The 22,068-nt window shown below is 39.3% G+C and overlaps 1 protein-coding gene across 1 annotated transcript in view; it reads right to left on the bottom strand.

Annotated features, from left to right (window-relative positions):
• LOC124711590 (cadherin-23) overlaps positions 1-22,068 on the bottom strand; it is a 407,580-nt gene that overhangs the window by 33,789 nt on the left and 351,723 nt on the right. The window contains exons 22-25 of the mRNA XM_047241742.1: positions 20,113-20,288; positions 8,119-8,239; positions 7,417-7,586; positions 6,629-6,713 (exon numbers count right to left, since the gene is read on the bottom strand). Coding sequence (XP_047097698.1) covers positions 6,629-6,713; positions 7,417-7,586; positions 8,119-8,239; positions 20,113-20,288 — 552 coding nt within the window. The remainder of the gene's footprint in view (positions 1-6,628; positions 6,714-7,416; positions 7,587-8,118; positions 8,240-20,112; positions 20,289-22,068) is intronic.

The raw sequence follows: 22,068 nt of genomic DNA, 5'->3' as shown, positions 1-22,068 counted from the left end.
CCTGCAAACCTTGTAGAACTAGCACTCCTGAAAGAAAGGATATTGTGAAGACATGGCTTAGCCACAGCCTGGGGGATGTTTCCAGATTGAGATTTTCACTCTGCAGCGGAGTGTGCGCAGATATGAAAACCAGTAAAGACAAGAGACAAGCAAGGCAGTACACATTTCTTTTTTTCTCTATAATCATGCTACAGCTTTACATGGCATGCCTTTCTACAAAAGAATCTATTACCTCATCAAAGTTCATCAAACATTTTGCTACATGAAAAACTGAAATGTCATTGTCTAACACTGAAGAAGCTGTTAATACAAATGTACCCAAGACTGGTATGGTTTCTCGATCTGATTACATCTAATTTGTCACTGTTTGCTAGATACAACAAAATAGGCCTTTCTAATATTGCAGAAATTGTAACACAGACCAAATAAGCGAGACTGTTTTGGCACAAATTGTCATTTTTATAACACGACAGAATATAATTCACGAAGTACCAATATGAAATGCCTATTAGGCATACTATATGCAAAAATCTTTAAGTTAGGAAATAGTTTCACATTTCATTCATATGCTCCAGTTTTTCAAGTATGAGATTGAAAAGTAGTAGTACGAAATTTTTATATAAATTTGGAATCGTTATATTCTTCCATAATTTGTGTGATGTCCTCGTTTCATCTCCTCCCTCATTCTAACAAACAATCTTGTCATCACTAATTCAGTAAGCATTCCTGCCATTGTCAGAACTTATTCGCCAGTTGACTTCACTAACCTTGCCAGAATCACCGGTTTAGTAATCCAGCTATTATTCACTGGTTAGGTGTTGTGTCATATTTGTACAACACATTTTCTGTGCTACTTCCAGAATAGAACTCACATGGCTGCTAGCTGGAGACTGTAAAACTGACACTTACTAGTGTAGTGATCTGGCCAAAAATTTCCTGTCAAAATCTCATTTTCTTGGATACACTGAGAAGATAATACGTAACCTTTCTTACATGTTATTCCTGTTAGTTGTTTATTCCCGCTCTGGTAGTCTGAAGCTATAGATTTTGCTAGTAATTATAACAACGCTGATCATTCGCAAAACCCAGTCAACCACATAATCAGACAGCAATTGGCATTTACCCATTCGGCTTTACTTAGCTCAGCTCATATAGCCCCCGTCCCTTTTTGTCTACAGGAAAGTTTATTTCTAGATGCAATGAGGATTCCCCTTACAGAGACATCAAGTACACAATGCATGGATTCAAGCATCAACTTATGATTGATTCAGAAATCAACTTAGAATGTGTTCAAAAATCAACAAGGATGTGTTTAAAAATCATATGAATTAATCTATAGATCAATGTGCACTGAATGCTAGTTGCTTTGTGAAACAAGGTTTTATCCACAAGGATGAGAATTTGCTCCCCCGCCCCCCTCCCCAAAACTGCCACCCAGGTCTGGTACCTCGATTTGCTCCCCCTCCTCTCCCCCCCTCCTCCTAGATCCAGGCCTGCTGCGCTTGCGTGAATCTGGCAACTTGGGTGTCCCAGCAAAATTTTGCCAGGTAGCCTCTCGCTGCCTCCTGCACTACTTACACAGCAAACAGTCATGTTTCTGTAGCCAGAAATGGTAGAAGGTACTCCTCATACACAACTCACTTGTGCATGTGCATGAGCCTGCTCGTAACTGCTAAAACGAATCTAATGTAAACCGAGGCCTACTAGAAAGACATGCCACAGCTCGTACATCATGAAGATAGGCCAAGCTCACCCAACTTAGCAAACAATTTGCATTTCTACACCAGTTAACTCGTAACTAGGTGTACATGTACAAATGAGAATTGCATCTTCAAATGGAATCCACTATTATGGAATTTTACTGTTATTAGCCCTACAATAATAGAAAGTCTGTAGGTCTACTAATAATTTGTTGCAGCTCTACTGGGGTACAATACAATTAAAATTATGCCATAATGACTATCAGTTCCATAAGGTGGCATATCTTCTATGAAATGAGGACCGCTAAAACGCTATAAACAAGGCATTATACCATTTATGTGGAGAGTTGATTTTAAATTTTTCTGGACAGCTAGCAACCAGTAAGAGTTCATAATAGCAGATTACAGTAGAAGATGCAATTCTCATTAGTACATGCACACCCAGTTGTGAGGTAACAGTTTTAGAAATGCATTTTGCCTGCTGAGTAAAGCGAGCAGATGAGCTCAGGCCTACCCTCATGACACATGCGCCATGGCCTGTCTTTCTTATAGACCTCGATGTAAACAGTTGTGACATCACATTCATTGGAGAAAATTTGTTGTTATGAAGCATTGCATAGTCTTCCTAAAGCCTTTGATACATTTCGCTGTTGACAGATGTTTGTATGAGCACTGTCTTTTGTTGTTGCATATGGCGCATTTCCTTTCCAATTTATGTTTCATTTTCATTTTTTCCTCTTGGACATGTTTTATTGCTGCAGTATTATTCTGCAATAGTGGGATACAGTAAAATCCTTTGTTAGAGTACTGGTTCTTACCAGCCAAAATTACAAAAATTTAATTGAAAACTAAAACAACAAAAAATTCCTGGAATTCTAAAAAATTCTCAGGTCTCTCCCGGATAAAAAAATTCTTTTCCCAGATCTCCCAATTGTCCTGGGTTGTGTACACTCTGATAATTTAGTCACTGCTAACAATTGGTTTAAGAATCACAAAAGAAGGCTGTATAAATGGAAGAGACCTAGAGGCACTACAAGGTTTCAGATTGAGATTTCAGAACCAGATTTTAAATTGTACGATATTTTAAAAGGCAGATGTTGACTCTGGCTACAATTACTGGTTGGGAACAGCAGATTAAAACTGAGTAAACTGCAAAAAGGTGGGACATTGGATAACTTGAAAAGATCAGACATTGTTGAGTGTCTCAGATGGAGCAGTAGGCAATGGCTGACCACAACAGGGAAATGACTAAGACGAATGAATAGCTTTAAGAGATGAAGTACTGAAGCAGAGGATCAAATAGGTAAAAAGACAACGTCTAGTAGAAATCCTTGGATAACACAGGAGATAGTAAATTTAATTGATGAAAGAGGAAATATAAAAAAGCAGAAAATGAAGCAGTTGAAAGGGAATACAAATGTCTAAAATTTGAGAGTGACAGAAACTGAAAAATGGCATATTTCACTAGGGGAAAAATAGATACTGCCTACAGGAAATTTAAGGAGAGCATTGGTGAAAGGAGGAGCAGCTGCATGAATATCAAGAGCTCAGATAGAAAACCAGTCCTAAGCAAAGAAAAGAAAGTTGAAAGGAGTATATGAAGGGTCTGTATGAGAGAGACAAACTTGACGGCAATATTTTAGAAGTGAAAGAGGATGTAAATGATGATGAGATGAGAGATATGATACAGTGAGAACAATTTGACAGAGCACTTAAAGCTCACAAGTGCTGCTGACTGCAGCAATGTAGCAGCTGCAGCACTGCAGTAGAGTGATGGCCCTTTTGTTTTGTCCTGAGTGTCAACTCAACTGAGAAAAAACATAATGAGTGAAAAAGCCACCCTTGATCTCTTCAATGCAGTTTCAATCTCATTATTCCTATGTGCAGTTTATACTGTATCTGCTGCAGTTCATCAGCAAATATACACACCTAAGGTAGCAGCATTGCATGACAGACCAGCAATTCCCCTCTTGCATTCTTATTCCTTATGGTGACCTTCCTCTTCTTCTTCCTCTTTCTACTTTCCCACTGCTTCTAAGATGCTGAAGCTCAGCGTAACGTTGACATATAAACATTGCGCCAATTTTTAAGAGAATTATTTTTTTACATACAAAAGTAATTTTTCAGATAACAAGGCATTGAAAAAAAGAAATTTTTTGACAATATTATGCAAAATTTTGGGCATATTGGCAAGTTATTTTAACACTACATTTTTTCATGTCATCAATCAAATCTTGCTAGAATACAATATCTGTGATAAGACAGTGGCAGTGGTTACAGACAATGCTGCAATTACAAAAAAGCTGCCTAAATCTTAAGGATTCAGCATTACCTTGTTTTGCCCACTGCACAGGGTGTGCATAAAGTCTGGGAACACTTTTAATTATTCATTGCACAAGAACTAAACATTGCACAGATGTCATACATATTGTATTTGGAAGAGAAACATTGAACGTTTTTTTTTCTTTTTTTTTTCCCCTCCCAAACATTTGATATGCAAACCATGAGTGACCCGGCAGATGTCAATACAGTAATCGAATTCTTGCCACACCTGTCCCAGCATGGCTTCATCAACTGTGGCAGTCGCCTCCCGTGTTCCCTCCTGGAGCTCTGCTACATTACGTGGTAGAGGCGGTACATAAATCAGATCTTTAATGTGTCCCCACAGAAAAAAGTCACATGGAGTGAGATATGGTGACCAGTGAGACCATTTCATGAAACAGCTATCCCCTTCTGTAGCACGGCCGATCCATCGATGCTGCAGCTCTGTGTTCGGGTACTCATGATCTTCACGATGAAAATGTGGTGGAGATGCATCCCGCTGAAAGAAGAACGGAGAATCTGATTGCATTTGAGGCATCAGCCATTGCTGCAACATGTCCAAGTAGGAATATCCAGTGACAGTGCTCTCGGCAAAGAAGAATGGCCATTACAGTTTTTGACATGACGAGGCCCAATAACCTTCTACCTTTTGCAAATCACGCTCAAATTCAATGCATTCATGTGGATGCTTTGTACCCCAGATTCAACAATTATGCCTGTTCACTTCCCCATTAGTGTGAAAAGTGGCTTTGTCACTAAAAATTAAGCAATCAACAATGCCATCTCCATCCTCATTCAATTGTTGCAACTGTGAACAAAACTCATAACTCTTGTCTTTGTCATCATCACTGAGCTTCTGCACTAGCTCCAAGTTGAATGGCTTCATACACAGCTTCTGTCGCAGGACTTTCCTCACTGTGATTGGAGCCATCTTGGGGCACAACACACTGATTTCTTTGGACTCCTTATGAATGTGTCTCGCATGCACTCCACATGCACTTCACTCACGCTGGGACGTCCAGTTCCCTTTGCCGGGAACACACAACCCATTGTAATGAATTTGTTGCGCAGTGGTAAATGGCCTTCCTTGTTGGTGGCTTCTTACCGTACTTGGTTCTAAACATGTGTTGAACTCCAACACACAGAAAACTCACTGTTTGCAACTAGCCCTGACTATCAGCAAATTACCAAACTACGCTCTGGTGGTATACATGAAAACAAACTTTCAGGGCTTCTCTTCAAAATGTCATATGTATGATACAATGTTTGGTTCTTGTGCAATAAACAATTGAAAGTGTTTCCAGATTTTATGTACACTCTGTACAAGATTGTTTCTGAGCAAAAACAGTTTTCAAAATTTTACTGAAAACAAAAGTCTATTTTGACTTTCTTTCATAACTCTACACTAGCCAGTGACAAACAGCGCAATGTTCAAAAAAGAGCAAACAAAAAAGAACCGAGAAATACAAGAGATGCCAACTCAATGGAACAGCTCATCAGCTCATGTGACATGATTAAAAAAATTTGGAAGTATGAAGCAAGCTTGAGATTGCAGTCGATGAAAGTTCAAAACACTGTCCACTCTCGCAGCAGGACATTACTTAACTATACAAGAGATAATAGATTTTCTTGAACCTTCTGAAGTAGCAACAACAACAATCTCAGGGGAGTCATACATAACTGCTTACTTAATTATACCTCTTATATGAGGTATGGCTGCCAAGTTTTCAGACTTGTAAAGAACCTTAACAACTAATGAATGCTGAAGTGTTCTGGATTCCTTGATTAAATCAGTCAATGAAAGAGTGAAATCATTTAAAACATTGGCTGTTAATACGCTTGTGACATTATTGGATCTTAGGATTAAAAAACTTGTTTCAGGACATTTCAAGAGGCAGAGAATGCTGCAAAGTACTTCAGAAAGAGTATTCTGCTATCACTGCATCAGCTACAAGAATAATACCTGAAACAGAAGCAGCCATGAGCAGTGCTAATACATCTACTGATATGTCTAACAGTTTGAAATTGGATTATCTACATTTTTTGATAATTAGCAACAGTGCAATGTCAATGTCATTATACAAGATTCCATAATTGACCTAAATCAATGCTTTGAAAAATGTGTAATAGACAAGCATGCTTGTGTATCAGAATATTGTGCAAAATCTAATAGTGTGTTGTGTGTAATGGCCATTAAATTTTTGTGGTGTCCAGTGACTTCAGTTCCTGCAAACAGGGTTTTCCCCAATGATGGATAAATAATTACTTAAAAATGCAACAGAGTAAAGGAGAAGAATTTAAATACATTACATGTATCTTTTAAATGTTGTATTTTAAACAACAGACTAAAGGACGAAAATTTAAATACCTTACTTTTTATTTTAAAAAATCTGTATATCTTGTATTGTTGTATTTTAAGCAATAAAAATTCTTAGAAAGCTATTTTTTCATTTTAAATACCTGCCCATAACAATCGATAGTTAATCGATACATCAATAGTTTCAAAAAATACTATCGATGGGTGTGTCATCTATTTATGTTTAAGTAACACTATGTTCTACTCATTATAAACATCACTTTTATTGTGAAGAAAGTATGATACATACCAATAGTAATATTGTCTTGGTAAAATACTGGTTTGTTGTCGTCTATGTCATCCACTTTCACTTTCACCTGCATCTCAGATGGATCCTAAATACAAAAGTAACAGAAAAGGATTAGGTGGGCTTATTTAATCTGAGGCTGGAAAACACATTTCTTTCGCATAAGATGGAATATTAATTTTGTACACAGAGTAGAATGCTGATATATGGCTAATCTGAAGAATAGTTAACAACAAGAAATTCTTTTTAGCGTAATAAAACATTTATAGTTTGTTAATGAGTCACAAAATTTTTGTTACAAAAAACACAATATACCAAGGATATGCTACATACTATGCTCCCACCAAAATGACACTGCTTCTGACCAATATTTCAAATGAAGCATATGTATTTCAAGCAAGTAAACAGCCTTTGGAATGGTTATTTTCTACAAAACTTGAAGAACTAAACATTGCACAAACAATTTCTTATTACTTTGTTGTTGGAGAGATATGATAGTGTTCAGAGTTACCTCATACACTGAAATGAAACCCTGGTAACGTGTATATGTAACAGAGGGCACTGCTGTGCACTAGAGTTCTCATACATCACAAAACCTATTACTTCTGTGATACTTTGTTATCTCACCATGTGACAACTTAATGTATTTTGAATACACATTACCATGTGGAAAACAGTTCCTATTAATTGTAAACATAACCACATTTTCCATTTAACGAAAGCATAAAACTTGTTGACTCATGAAATACAGTTCACAATCAAATATATTTACTATTAAATGGTGACTTTACCTGTCTGTTGTACTGTTTACGTAAGCTTTGAGGCCTCAGAGATCTTTTGAAGCATTTAACAGTAAGGACATGTTCTGCTGACTCTTCTCTGTCAAGCCTTTTAGCAACAGTAATCAAACCTCTGTTATCAATAGTTCTACTAATATTGAACAGTCCATCTTCATTGCCATCTGTAACAATGTAGTGAATTTAATTTCATTAATGAGTACTATGCAAGCAAGTTACATGAAATAAAAAGACATTAATAACCAACTTTACTTCAATTATCTGGAACATTATAATGTACAGCAGCAAAAGCAATTCTAGTGACTTTTATTGGTAACTCTAGCCCTCCATCTGCCTTCTTTTTCATTTACAAATATTTTTGTTTCAATTTTCACAGCTTACTGAATAAATATTTAAAAAATGAAGTCCTTGGCTGAATGGGTGCCATATGAAAAAAGTTTTAAATGTTCTTTAGTTAGAGAAACATTTTTTTCCTTTCTCTGCAAATAACTGGCAAAACTGGGGCTGAAGAAAGCTATGTTACCTACATCGCTCAGTGCTAAATTTGATAGAAAATATATTCTAACCATGACTGATTATTAATTCTCACAAAATGCTTATAGAATTGCATATTTTTCAAAAATAATATTTTTACAAACCAGAAAATATGTGCAAAAAGGCGTATCATGAATAAATTACTAAGAATTGTGAACTCACAAGTGATAAGATAATCAATTTCTGCATTTTCATTAATATCTCCATCAAATGCTTCCACATAGCCAACTTCAGTCCCACTTGGCACTTCTTCCTCAACATAAAGAATTTGTGGTTCATCATCCTGAAAGCAAAATACTGTCTTTTATTCAAAGAAAGCAACACCAATAGAAGTGTTTTGGCACTTTATAAAATAAACAATGTCTAACAATTAAATAAGTGAACGAATTATCAGATGCCTTCCATAAAAAATCTTAAGTGAAAGAATAATAGTACAAAATCTTCGAACTGCTTCACTGTTCATAATTCTGTAGTACATATGTCAAACAGAAAGTAAGATCCAGTGTGGTCTTTATATAGTGTTAAATTTAATAATTAAATAGATCACCCTTCAGTTTGCTCAAAATGAGAAAATTCTATCAAATATATAGTAGTAGTTTATTGTTAAAGCAATAAACTGAGTTGAGTTTCTTTTATTCAAGCAAGTGTACCATGGCTGGTTCCACATTCCTGTAAGCCCTCATTCTTGATGAAATCTACAAAACACAATGAATGAATGAAGAACAAACAGCTGAAGGTGATTTCTTACGCTTCAACATCATTATGTAACTGATATGTTATCAATATGAAACAGCACTGTGTTCTATCACCACATGAATCCTTTCCATCAGTTCGTCAGACACTTTTGATTATTGTCCACTTGATCTTTCTTCAGGAAGAATCTCTTGTCCTCAACTTAAAATGCACGCCCAATTCTGGGACTCTGATTTATATTTTGGCTTTTCTTAGACTTTGTGGATTTGAAAGTAAATATCATCTGCCGTTATGTTTTACACAAAGAAAAGGGAGAATGGGACAGGGTTGGAGGGTGGGTAAACACTGCTGGCTACAACACCACAATTGTTGGTACTTTTTTCCAATCTTTGTGTGTACTCATCACTACCCAAACAGAGCTTTTCCTACAGTACAATACAGCAACTTTTGTACAGCAGTCACATCATGTTCTTCATTCATCCACACATTGTGTTTAGAAAATCCCATTATGGAAGAGACCTTTCTGAGATGTGTGATGATGCACTGCAAGTTACTTCAGTGAAGTATACTAATGATCAGTTATGAGTAATGTTAATCTGCTCATTCTGTTGACTATGGAATTAGTCTTTGGATTACTTTATACATATTAGAATGAACTCAACTACTTTGAAAAAAAAATGCCACTGCCACTCAAATTATTTCTGTCTAACTATGCACTGGCTTGACAGGTTTACTCCAGGTTATCTTTATACAGAGTCAATGACTTGGGGCATATTTCCTGACACATTTAAATATAATGTAGTAACACCCAGCTACAAAATTTGAGATACGGAAACCACTTTTAATTATAACCCTATATCACTCCTTCCAGTTTTTTCAAAAGTGTTTGAGAATGTAGCCTATAATGGAATACCGGCTCATGTAACAGAACAGAACTTGTTATCTGCTAATCCAGTTGGCCTTCATAAAGGATTCTCCACACAAAAAGGAATACATGGTGTCACAAATGAAGTGCTAGCAAAGTAAACAAGGAAAATTATCCTGTTGGATTAATTTGTGACATTGCCAAAGCCTTTGATCACATGGATCATAAAATTATACTAGTGAATTGAAGTGTTGTGGCATCAATGGCACCCTTCTTGAATGGATGGAATCTTACCTCCACAACAGAAATAGACTGTACCTCCAGCATGAAAATAGTCTTAGAACGGTGGAAAGTAGTGTGCGACGGGGATCTGTACCGTGCCCACTCTTGTTTCTAACCAACATAAATGATCTTCCTATCAATTCAAAATGGCAGCTTAAAAACTGTAATGTTTGTTGATGACACAAGCACACTAGTCAAGGGTCTAAACTCAGTTCAGATGGTAAGTGAACTGGCCTGCGTATGGTTCATAGGTAACAGTTCAAGTGTTAATCTCAGAAAGACTCATTATTCTTGCTTTCAGAGCAATCCTTTTTTGAACTAGAGTGACACACACACACACACACACACACACACACACACACACACACACACTTACACACACACACAGATACACACACAAATCACACAAACTCATTCCTTTGCCCTACATATGCTGGCTATAAGAACAGTAGGTAGTGCTGCATTTCAGCAGGTGGACTAGGTTGTGGTTGGCATAGTGTCAGATTGGGTGTATAGAGGGAGAGAGAGATGTGAGGTGAGGAGAGTGATTGGTGGAGGATGGCTAGCAGCTCAGAAGGTGTCAGCTGCTTTGCTAGCTAGGAATGGGGTGGCAGGTACATGGACTTGGCATGTGATGCACAGTTGTTGCAGCTGGTGGGGAGTGACACACATGATGTGGATACATGAACTGGGAGGGATGACAGGACAGAGGAAGGGGAAACAGTTGGATGGATGGTGCAGGTACAATGGTTTACCGGAGGCTGCGGTGAGGATGTTCATGGAAGCAGGACGATGTGTTGTAACAACATATGTGCTGGCACTGTTTGTCCAGGGGCACAGGTGTGCTTGTGTAAGTGCGTGTGTGTGTGTGTGTAATGTTTTACTCTCGCTTGAAAAAAGAAAAAAAAATTATTCTGAATGCACTCAAGTTTCTTTCTTTTGTGCTTGCCTATTGCTGACTCAGTGCTTCTGGTTTTTGGTGATTGGTCTCCTTTAATCCGAAAATACTTACATTGTATTAAAACTCTCCAAAACATAAACAATCATATTACAAAATTTCAAACAAGCAATAATAGCTTTTAGCAACAGAAGTAGGCATTAATGTCCATATACAAATGAAGCACAATGCATAAAGTGCCTTAGGGTCCAGCTAGGTAACAAGTCAAAATCAGCTTAACAGGTCAATTAACTAATTATGAATATCAGTTCAGTGTGTTATGCTTTAGAAGTGTCTCTCACTGTGTTGACCGGAATGCAAGATTGTTGGCTTATTTTGCATATTTACTTTCCCTTTTTTCTTATGGAGTTATCTCCTGGGGCAGTGCAGCTAGTTGACAAAATGCTTGTTCAGCAGAAGTTTGCAGTAAGAATGCAGGATGAAGCAGGTAACTGTGCATCTTGCAGAAGCCTTTTTAATGACCTTACAATTCCTGCACTCATTTCACAATACATTTTGTCCTTAATGATTCTTGTTGCTTATAGTAAAAATCACTTCACAGAATCACAAGGCAAGACACAAAAATAATTTTCCTTTCGGCTTTGACTCCTTGTCCAGGGTTTAGAGTGGAGTTATGCACTCTGGTGGTAAGAGATTCCGTAAGTTCTCTTCTGACATAAAGCAAGGAAGTGGGAATCCCTACTAATTCAAAAGAAAATTAAAAACATACCACATTAACAACTATTTCCAGAAATTATGTGAATATCTAGATTCCAGGACTGAAAAGTTCTGTTAAATGGCACATAGTGATGTTAGTTATAAAGCTGAACAATAAGTAACAATGTACTATAAATATCACTCAGTATTTGTAGATATAAAAAAATATTCTATCTAAAAAGTACTATAGTAATCAAGTAAATAAAAGATACTAATAGGCAGACAAACAGCATTTATATATTAAAACTGAGGAGGCAGGATGTTTTTGTTCAAAGTAGTAGTTTTCTTACTAATTTACTTAATAAAATTTAAATGGCCTAAACATGTTTATGTTAAGTATTACAGTGATAGTTTATTGTTAATACAGTATACAGATTATGTTAACACGATAGATCTGTCTGAATACATCTTCTTCTTCTTTTCTTCTTTTGCTACTGCCTTTATCCTGCATTGTGCGCAGGGTCGGGAGGGTTAAGTACGGATTTGGCATGGTGAATTTTAAGGGGCAGCCGTATGCCCTACCTGCCACCACCCCATACCCCCCGGGACAGAATTAGTGTACCCCAGCTGTCTGCGTCTAGTGTCAATCATGAAATAGTGTGAATGTGTTTCAAATGTCTGAGAGTCATGTAACTGAGGCGGGACATGGGGACCAGCCCAGAATTCACCTAGGAGGATGTGGAAAACCACCTAAAAACCACATCCAGGCTGGCCGGCACACCGGCTGTCATCGGTAATCTGCCGGGCGGATTCGATCCGGGACCGGCGCGCCTACCCGAGTCCAGGAAGCAGCACGTCAGCGCTCTCGGCTATCCTGGCAAGTTATCTGCCTGAATACATGAAATACATAAAATGAAGGAAAAGTAACCATTTACATATGGCTGACTGATGTGTGGACTTAGAAACAAAACAGTATTTACACTAGCTTTCGAGCTACAGCTCACATGATGTGTGCAATTCCACTATAAATAAAGCCAGATATCAAAAGCTAGCATAAATACTGTTTTCTGTTGCATGTTTCTATGCACCACACATCAGTCAGCTACAGGTGAGTGGTTTGCATTTCCTTCATTTTACATATTATCCATCCAGGAATTTCCATTGTTGTTTCATATTTGTCTTACATTTATGGATACATTGATTCGTTCCATGTCCCTGGGAGCTCTCCTCAATCAGATTTACAGAAGATGATGAATGAATGAATCAATGAATGAATGGACACAAACAAGCTAGTACTTTGCAGGCTATCAGCGGGAAATATTTTGACCTTCGATGTGAATCTTCAGGTTTTGGCGGCGCAAAGACTGTTCCATTAAGTTTCGGGTGTGCAGCCGCAAGAAATCTCCTTCTTCTTCTAATATTTTGGCTGTATATCATCCAGCCATTGTCAGAGTGAGTCACAAGACTGCCGCTCCAGTGCTCGCTTCGTCCTTTTATACTCGTGTACCGTGCGACTGCGCATGCAGCCACAGATGCAAATGTGCCAGAGACGATGGTCGGCGGCAGAGACGTCCATAACGCGCGAGTTGTATCTATGACTCTGCAGTCGATCTGTGTTGGCATGTCGATATACACTCCTGGAAATTGAAATAAGAACACCGTGAATTCATTGCCCCAGGAAGGGGAAACTTTATTGACACATTCCTGGGGTCAGATACATCACATGATCACACTGACAGAACCACAGGCACATAGACACAGGCAACAGAGCATGCACAATGTCGGCACTAGTACATTGTATATCCACCTTTCGCAGCAATGCAGGCTGCTATTCTCCCATGGAGACGATCGTAGAGATGCTGGATGTAGTCCTGTGGAACGGCTTGCCATGCCATTTCCACCTGGCGCCTCAGTTGGACCAGCGTTCGTGCTGGATGTGCAGACCACGTGAGACGACGCTTCATCCAGTCCCAAACATGCTCAATGGGGGACAGATCCGGAGATCTTGCTGGCCAGGGTAGTTGACTTACACCTTCTAGAGCACGTTGGGTGGCACGGGATACATGCGGACGTGCATTGTCCTGTTGGAACAGCAAGTTCCCTTGCCGGTCTAGGAATGGTAGAACGATGGGTTCGATGACGGTTTGGATGTACCGTGCACTATTCAGTGTGCCCTCGACGATCACCAGTGGTGTACGGCCAGTGTAGGAGATCGCTCCCCACACCATGATGCCGGGTGTTGGCCCTGTGTGCCTCCGTCATATGCAGTCCTGATTGTGGCGCTCACCTGCACGGCGCCAAACACGCATACGACCATCATTGGCACCAAGGCAGAAGCGACTCTCATCGCTGAAGACGACACGTCTCCATTCGTCCCTCCATTCACGCCTGTCGCGACACCACTGGAGGCGGGCTGCACGATGTTGGGGCGTGAGCGGAAGACGGCCTAACGGTGTGTGGGACCGTAGCCCAGCTTCATGGAGACGGTTGCGAATGGTCCTCGCCGATACCCCAGGAGCAACAGTGTCCCTAATTTGCTGGGAAGTGGCGGTGCGGTCCCCTACGGCACTGCGTAGGATCCTACGGTCTTGGCGTGCATCCGTGCGTCGCTGCGGTCCGGTCCCAGGTCGACGGGCACGTGCACCTTCCGCCGACCACTGGCGACAACATCGATGTACTGTGGAGACCTCACGCCCCACGTGTTGAGCAATTCGGCGGTACGTCCACCCGGCCTCCCGCATGCCCACTATACGCCCTCGCTCAAAGTCCGTCAACTGCACACACGGTTCACGTCCACGCTGTCGCGGCATGCTACCAGTGTTAAAGACTGCGATGAAGCTCCGTATGCCACGGCAAACTGGCTGACACTGACGGCGGCGGTGCACAAATGCTGCGCAGCTAGCGCCATTCGACGGCCAACACCGTGGTTCCTGGTGTGTCCGCTGTGCCGTGCGTGTGATCAATGCTTGTACAACCCTCTCGCAGTGTCCGGAGCAAGTATGGTGGGCCTGACACACCGGTGTCAATGTGTTCTTTTTTCCATTTCCAGGAGTGTATCATTGTGAGCTGCACTGTGACGACGTCTTTGCGAGTTTATTACTGCAAGTGCCAGATTCCATGATTTATCAAGATTGAAACCACTATCTCTATTAATTAAATTCATCGTCAAGCGAATTTCAATTGCCTCTTTCACTATCGAGTCCCAAAAGGATGATGTAGTTGGCAAAATATCGACATTGTCATACAACATACTGTGACCATTATCAATACAGTGCTCTGCCACTGCCAACTTGTTAGGTTGTAAAAGTCGTGTGTACTTCCGGTGTTCTGTACATCTTTTTTGGACAGTACGAGTTGTTTGTCCGAGGTAAGAAAGGCCACATTCACATGGAATTTTGTAAAGTCCAGATTTTTGGAGCAGCAAATCATCTTTGACGGACCCCACGAATGCAGCTATCTTGGGTGGAGGACAAAAAATCACTTTTACTTTGTGTCTGCCGAGAATCCGTCCTATTTTTTATGAGAGGCTACCCACATATGGCAGGAAGGCCATCAATTTAAAGGTTTATTCATCTTCTTCTGCTTTCTTTGTGGCCTCTTTCGTTTTCGTTTTCAGTGCCCTCTGTATTTGTTGTGGAGAGTACCCATTGTCTTCAAACACTCTTTGTGAGTGGGAAAGTTCATCTTGCAGACTGCTTTCGTCAGAAATAATATGCGCTCTGTGGGTCAGAGTTCGGAGAACACTCATTGTCTGGGCAGGATGGTGGCAGCTATTTGCACGTAAATACAGATCGCTGTGCGTCGGCTTCCTATACACTTCATGTCCCAAAGTGCCATCCTCTCTGTGCCGAACCAAAACATCCAAAAGTGGAAGGCATCCCTCCATTTAATTTCCATTGTGAACATTATTTGATAGTGGAGGGAGTTCAGATGTCTTAGGAAGTCTTTCAAGTTGTCATCACCGTGGGGCCAAACTACAAAGATGTCATCAACATATCTCCAGAATACGGTGGGTTTCAAGTCAGCAGATTCAAGCGCCTTCTCCTCGAAGTCTTCCATAAATAAATTGGCCACCAGAGGGGATAAGGAACTACCCATGGTGACTCTGTCCTTCTGTTCAAAAAATTCGTTGTTAAATTAGAAATATGTGGAGGTCAGAACATGTTTAAATAAAGCTGAAATCTCTTTGACAAAACTTCTTTCAGTAAGTTGTAGAGATTCTGGAAGGGGATCCTTTGTAAATAAAGCCACCACATCAAAACTAATATATCAGATGGGTTCATTTTCAATGATTTCAGTTTACAAATGAAGTCAGCAGAGTTTCTTATGTGGCGAGTACATTTTCCCACAAGAGGCCTCAACAATGATGGCAACGTCATAGGTCAGAGAGCCTATGTTACTCACTATGGGGCATAGAGGAACATCTTTCTTGTGGACCTTTGGTAGTCCATAAAGTCTAGGAGGCACCGGACCACTTGGTTTCAATCTCCGAACAACTTCTGGTGGAAAGGGAGAATCACTCAGAAGCGAAACAGTGTTCTTCGCCACTCGATTAGTGGGATCCCTGCTGATCTTCCAGTACATGCTGTCACTCAATAAATTGTACATTTTATCATGGTATTTGTCCTGGGACAATAAAAGAGTAGCATTACCTTTATCTGCTGGGAGTACCACCGTCTGAGTATCCAGGCAAAGCTTGCATAGAGCAGCCCTCTCTGCCGCAGATATATTGCTCCTTTGTGGGCGAGCCTTCATAATTGCACGGCATGTTTCACGTCTTATTTCCTCTGCTGAATCCGAGGGAAGTGGTTGAACAGCTTCTTCAATTGCCAAAACCTGAAGATTCTCATCAAGTACCTCTTCGAGGAGGAGATGGTTTTATGTGTTCGACAATTGGATAAGCTTCGACACTTGAGAGCAAGATTACTGAGCTCTTTAAGTTTTTTACTAAGGTGCCGTGACCAGGGCATGATTCCGAAGTTTGCCAGATTAGTACATTTTATAAAAATGACGTCTATGAATAAGATTTTAACAAAAGCTGGTTCTGCTATTGTTAAGGAGAGGATCCACTTTACTCGCCAAAAATTAGACCTGGTTTCTGAAGAACTTTATCGCCTGCACCTGAAGATGTCTGTGGAGATACCCTATGATTCTTGGAATTGGATTGATGGTACAACTTGGGCCAAATCAGACTGGATTTGTGAGGTGGCCACATCCCGACAGACTGCAAAATTTAATCGACTGAAGATGACATCGCACCGAGAAACTGTTATTCGACGCCCTGTTATTAATATGACAGGTAGGGATTTGGACAATGCTACGATGATGGTTTTGAGTAAGGGACTGAATTTTGCACCATCACCACAGGTTCTGTCATTGCCTTCGTTTATCAGCCGACGCACACCGATCTGTATTTACGTGCAAATAGCTGCCACCATCCTGCCCAGACAATGAGTGTTCTCCAAACTTTGACCCACAGAGCGCATATTATTCCTGACGAAAGCAGTCTGCAAGATGAACTTTCCCACTCACAAAGAGTGTTTGAAGACAATGGGTACTCTCCACAACAAATACAGAGGGCACTGAAAATGAAAACAAAAGAGGCCACAAAGAAAGCAGAAGAAGATGAATAAACCTTTAAATCGATGGCCTTCCTGCCATATGTGGGTAGCCTCTCATCAAAAATAGGACGGATTCTCGGCAGACACAAAGTAAAAGTGATTTTTTGTCCTCCACCCAAGACAGCTGCACTCGTGGGGTCCGTCAAAGATGATTTGCTGCTCCAAAAATCTGGACTTTACAAAATTCCATGTGAATGTGGCCTTTCTTACCTCGGACAAACAACTCGTACTGTCCAAAAAAGATGTACAGAACACCGGAGGTACACACGACTTTAAAACCTAACAAGTCGGCAGTGGGAGAGCACTGTATTGATAATGGTCACAGTATGTTGTATGACAATGTCGATATTTTGCCAACTAAATCATCCTTTTGGGACTCGATAGTGAAAGAGGCAACTGAAATTCGCTTGACGAAGAATTTAATTAATAGAGATAGTGGTTTTAATCTTGATAAATCATGGAATCTGGCACTTGCAGTAATAAACTCGCAAAGACATCGTCACAGTGAAGCTCACAATGATATATTGACATGCCAACACAGATCGACTGCAGAGTCATAGATACAACTCGCGCATTATGCACGTCTCTGCCGCCCACCAACGTCTCTGGCGCATTTGCATCTGTGGCTGCATGCGCAGTCGCGCGGTACATGAGTATAAAGGGATGAAGCGAGCACTGGAGCGGCAGTCTTGCAACTCACTCTGAAGATGGCTGGACGATATACAGCCAAAATATTAGAAGAAGAAGGAGATTTCTTGCAGCTGCACACCCGAAACTTAATGGAACATTTTGACCTTCATCTGGCAGGTAAATGGAGTGTCAATAAGATAATTCAGTCTAAAATGGGGATTCTTTATTGAGGAATGATAAATATTTATTTTCTGCACTGAGCAAATTCCCAGTGGCAATTCAAGGGCATACTGCAATAACCATAGTTAATATGTTCTTAGACTCAAGTACCTTCAGTGAGTAAATGCATAAGTGACCATAAAGGTCCAATATTCACAGTAAATCTGTCAAGCACTTAGGTTCAAATCAGAAAAGAAAAATTGTGTACAATATAAACATAATCAATGGCTATCTCAACATTTTTACAGAAAGTGTCTAGTTAAAATACTGTGATGATTTGCAGTGTAAATGAAGAAAGTCCTTCTTAAATACAGTACTTCAGCACTCTAAGTCCTGTTTCGCCCCAATATAAATGAGGTTAAATTTAAAGAGAATAGAGGTAAGGGAGAAATACAATATGGGATTAAAATATCATGTGCCAATTAGACAAACTTCTACCTAACACATAGTCTAAACCCGCAATCAATAATTAAAATTTCACTGTCATAGGTAGACCTATTGTTAAATTTTATACTTTATTATTAAAAAAGAATATCCACATAATTCAGATAAAAACTAAACAAATTCTAGAATAAATAAAAAACAATGTTCTATAGTGGCAGCAAAATTGTCCCACTAATAAATAACCAAACTGAGATGCATTACATTTACTGCAACAGACATGGTTTAAATTATAAAGCTCATTATATTGCTAAAAAGGCAAATCAGTCACTCAGCAATATCAAACACTTCATTGTAATTGTTCTCAAAGGCATTCTGCTACCCATACTGCCACAAGTAGTTCGATAATGAACAATTTCAAATATAAGAATATGGAGATAAGTCACTGCCAATTAAATAGAAAAGGCACTGAGCAGCACAGACAGACGTGTAGAAAAGATGGAAAGTAAAACAGTTTTCAGGCAAAGTCCTTAATTTTAATTAAGAGACACAAGCACAAAGCCACTGTCATTTCCCACCACCTCTGCCTGACTGGCCTCCTCTCTTTGGTGAGCAGTGACTTATCCTCTTACATATATTTTATTACAAGTTGTTCCACTCCACACAATAGCTACACCATGGAAATAAGCTCAACAATTACCCCCACTACACAGGTCTTCAGTAACAAGAAACAGTTCGTGAAAAGCATGCATGTAAATATCAAAACTGGGAAATTGTTCATAAAAACATTTTCTGGGGTGTTTTGTTATATAGCTGTGAAACATGAATCCTAATGAAACAGGATACACAATTCCTGGAAGCAGAGGAGAAGGATGCTGAAAATAAGAGAAAAGACAAAAAGTTAAACAAGTGGGTCTTCATGGGAGTAGATGAAACAAAGGAACAGATCACTACCATAGAAAAGCTGTAAACAAAATTCATTGGTCAGATGATATGGCACAATGGATTCTTGACCACCATATTGGAAGAAAAACGTTTTAGAGAAGAAAGGAAGAAGAAGACCACAGAATAATCATCTGGATGCTATGATGAATGGACTTGAATTCAAGCAGTACACTGACTTCAAATGCTCAGCAGAGGAGACACAATTATGACTGCTGTGACAAGGACTAGCCTTTAAAAATAATGATGAAGATGATGATGATGATGATGGATATGTCATCACTGTAACTCAGTAGGTGGAACAGCTCACCATCATTTATCTCAGAAAGTAAAACTCCAGTGCTGCTGATAGATACATCAAAAAGTGAAAAGAAGTATCCCTAGCTTTCACAACTCCTAGTTCCTTCTTCAGAAGGGAATGAAGAATAGGTTTGGGAAGGAGGTGCAGACCATACAGACCCCAGATTTGGAGGAATACCCACTTGATGTGAGGAGAAGGCAAGACAAACACAGGAGGGTTTCTCTCAGTCATGGCCTGAACAATTTTCCCCTCCTTCCCAAACATACAACTCAGTCCTTCCTGAAGAACAAAATAAGAGCTGTGAAAGCTAGAGTTTTTTTAATCTATTTTTTGCCAGTAGTGGAATTTCACTACCTGAAAGTAAATACCATCATCCATTCCATCTAATTGCAAATTTACAGTCTTCTCAAGTGCAATGTCCTTTTGATACAGTCTTCATGGATAATGCAATATCAATTTCTTCAGATTTTAACTGTGTTCATCAGGATGTCAAAGATGATATTAATTGTTGCTATAATTCTTACCACTGTGGAAGTTGGGAGAGTCATTGGCTCTGTTGGCATGACTAACATATTTCATTACCCAAGTGATCTCTACTTCACACTGTTTACTATTGTAATATACATACCAGCATTCTCTGAAACAGTGGTGGATGGTCATCAATGTCAGTAACCTTCACTCTCAGTAATCTTGTGGCCTGCTGTGGTGGATCTCCATTGTCTTGCACTACCAATTGTAGTTCATAACTATCTTGGGATTCACGATCAAGTAAAGTGCGTGTTGTGATCAGTCCTGTCAGCCGATCTGTATGCATATATAAGTAAAGTTTTGTAACGTCTCAGAATCATAGAAAACTGTAAATACTATTGTTATTATCAATTTGAATTGTTTAAAAAATATTGTTTGAAGAAAAAATAATGTTTTAAAATTTCTGACAGCATGGTTGAAGAATTGAAGAACCAATATTGAACCATACACAACAAATGACATAGTGGACTTTGCAGGAAATCAGATTACTGTTGCTTATTGGCATTAGCAAAAGGGATAGGCACATGTCCCACAAGAAAATAGATATCTGTGCTCTTAACTGTCTTCTTCATCTTTTCTAATTTCTCTGTCTTACAATTTTGTCCCCTGCTGACATATATCATGGCTGATTTTCATCATGCATTGTTATTCTGTGCATTAACACCCATTCTCTACATCAATATTTAAATTTGTATTCAGTGCTCTACCTTATGATGTGTGGGACAGGGTAAACCAGTTCAGCCTCCATCCCCCTCCACAATTCCATTTGTGGATGGTGTGAGAGAACACATACTTGTAGTCTCAGTATAGACTTGAATTTCTCTGATCATAAGGCACAAAATATTAATACTGGTGGAACCAAATTTTCAATTATTCTGTACCTCACTTTTTTGTAAGCTTGAACTAAGTTGAAAGTTGGACTGATTATTAAAGGTCAATATAATTTCATGATCTTAACAAGTGTGAACTATAGCTTTGATAACTGAGAAAATGAAAGCTGCTCATTAATGCCTTATATAGAATGCAGCATATTTTCAATTTCCTGTTTTACATTAGGTTACATTGAATAGCTTTTAAAACTGCTCCATTCCATGTCATTCAAATGTACAGCACAAATGAGCCATATTCACTGCAGTTGTATCACATTTGTTCAATCCTGTCCCTTTTTCCTATTTCCAAAATAGTAGAGAATCTCCCTTTATATATAATAATTTATGATTCGTAGTTATACATTGTTACTAGACAAATTTTTGAATGTACAGGATGGTTACAATTAAACTTTTACTGCTTAAGAGGGCCCCCATGATAAACAAGTAATCATAGGGCAATGAATCTCTTGGGGAAACAGCTGTAAACACAAGCCAAAGAGAAATAATGAATAAACTATTGAAAGAAGCACATTTTAATTTCACATGAAGAGGTAACATTTGTTGATTGTGTATAATGTTTTCATTCCAGGTTACAAATGTTGTTCAGTGCAATGCCAGCAGGGAACTGCACTAGTGATTGCTCTACTGCAACCTGAAACAACAGTGGACCGTGGAATGTTCAGCTGCCATGACATAGCTCATGCACTGCTTCAGGATCAAATATTGCATCCATCATTCTTAGCCATGGCAACAGTAACTCTTCAACAATTTGTGGCGCCATTGGCTATTGGCCTCTCCCACGAGCAATTCCCAAATCGCCAAACTTCTGAATCATGTTCTTTAACCCTGGTGCAGACAGAGGACTTCTCTGTATTCCTTTAATGCATTGATACTTACAAAGAACAGTGCCACTGATGATGTTTCTATACAACAATTTTATGGATAAAGTCATTCTCACTTTCTCCAGGCACATGTTCAACGCCTGCAACTGTAATGCACAATGATGCTTGTGTTTCAATCTTATGTCACCATACCAATACCAGCACCTAATGACAAGTCATGACACTAGCATAACTAACAATGCAAATCCTGCAGCAGACAATCTAACCATCATTCCAGTAACATTGGGTATCCATAAGGCAAATAGTTTTCTGGCTACACGGCTCAGATAGTGAAAGTTTAATTAC

The sequence above is a fragment of the Schistocerca piceifrons genome, chromosome 8, assembly GCF_021461385.2.
Source record: "Schistocerca piceifrons isolate TAMUIC-IGC-003096 chromosome 8, iqSchPice1.1, whole genome shotgun sequence".
Classification (NCBI taxonomy): Eukaryota; Metazoa; Arthropoda; class Insecta; order Orthoptera; family Acrididae; genus Schistocerca; species Schistocerca piceifrons.
The sequence above is the reverse complement of the archived record's forward strand: the minus strand, read 5'-3'. Positions and strand labels throughout refer to the sequence as shown.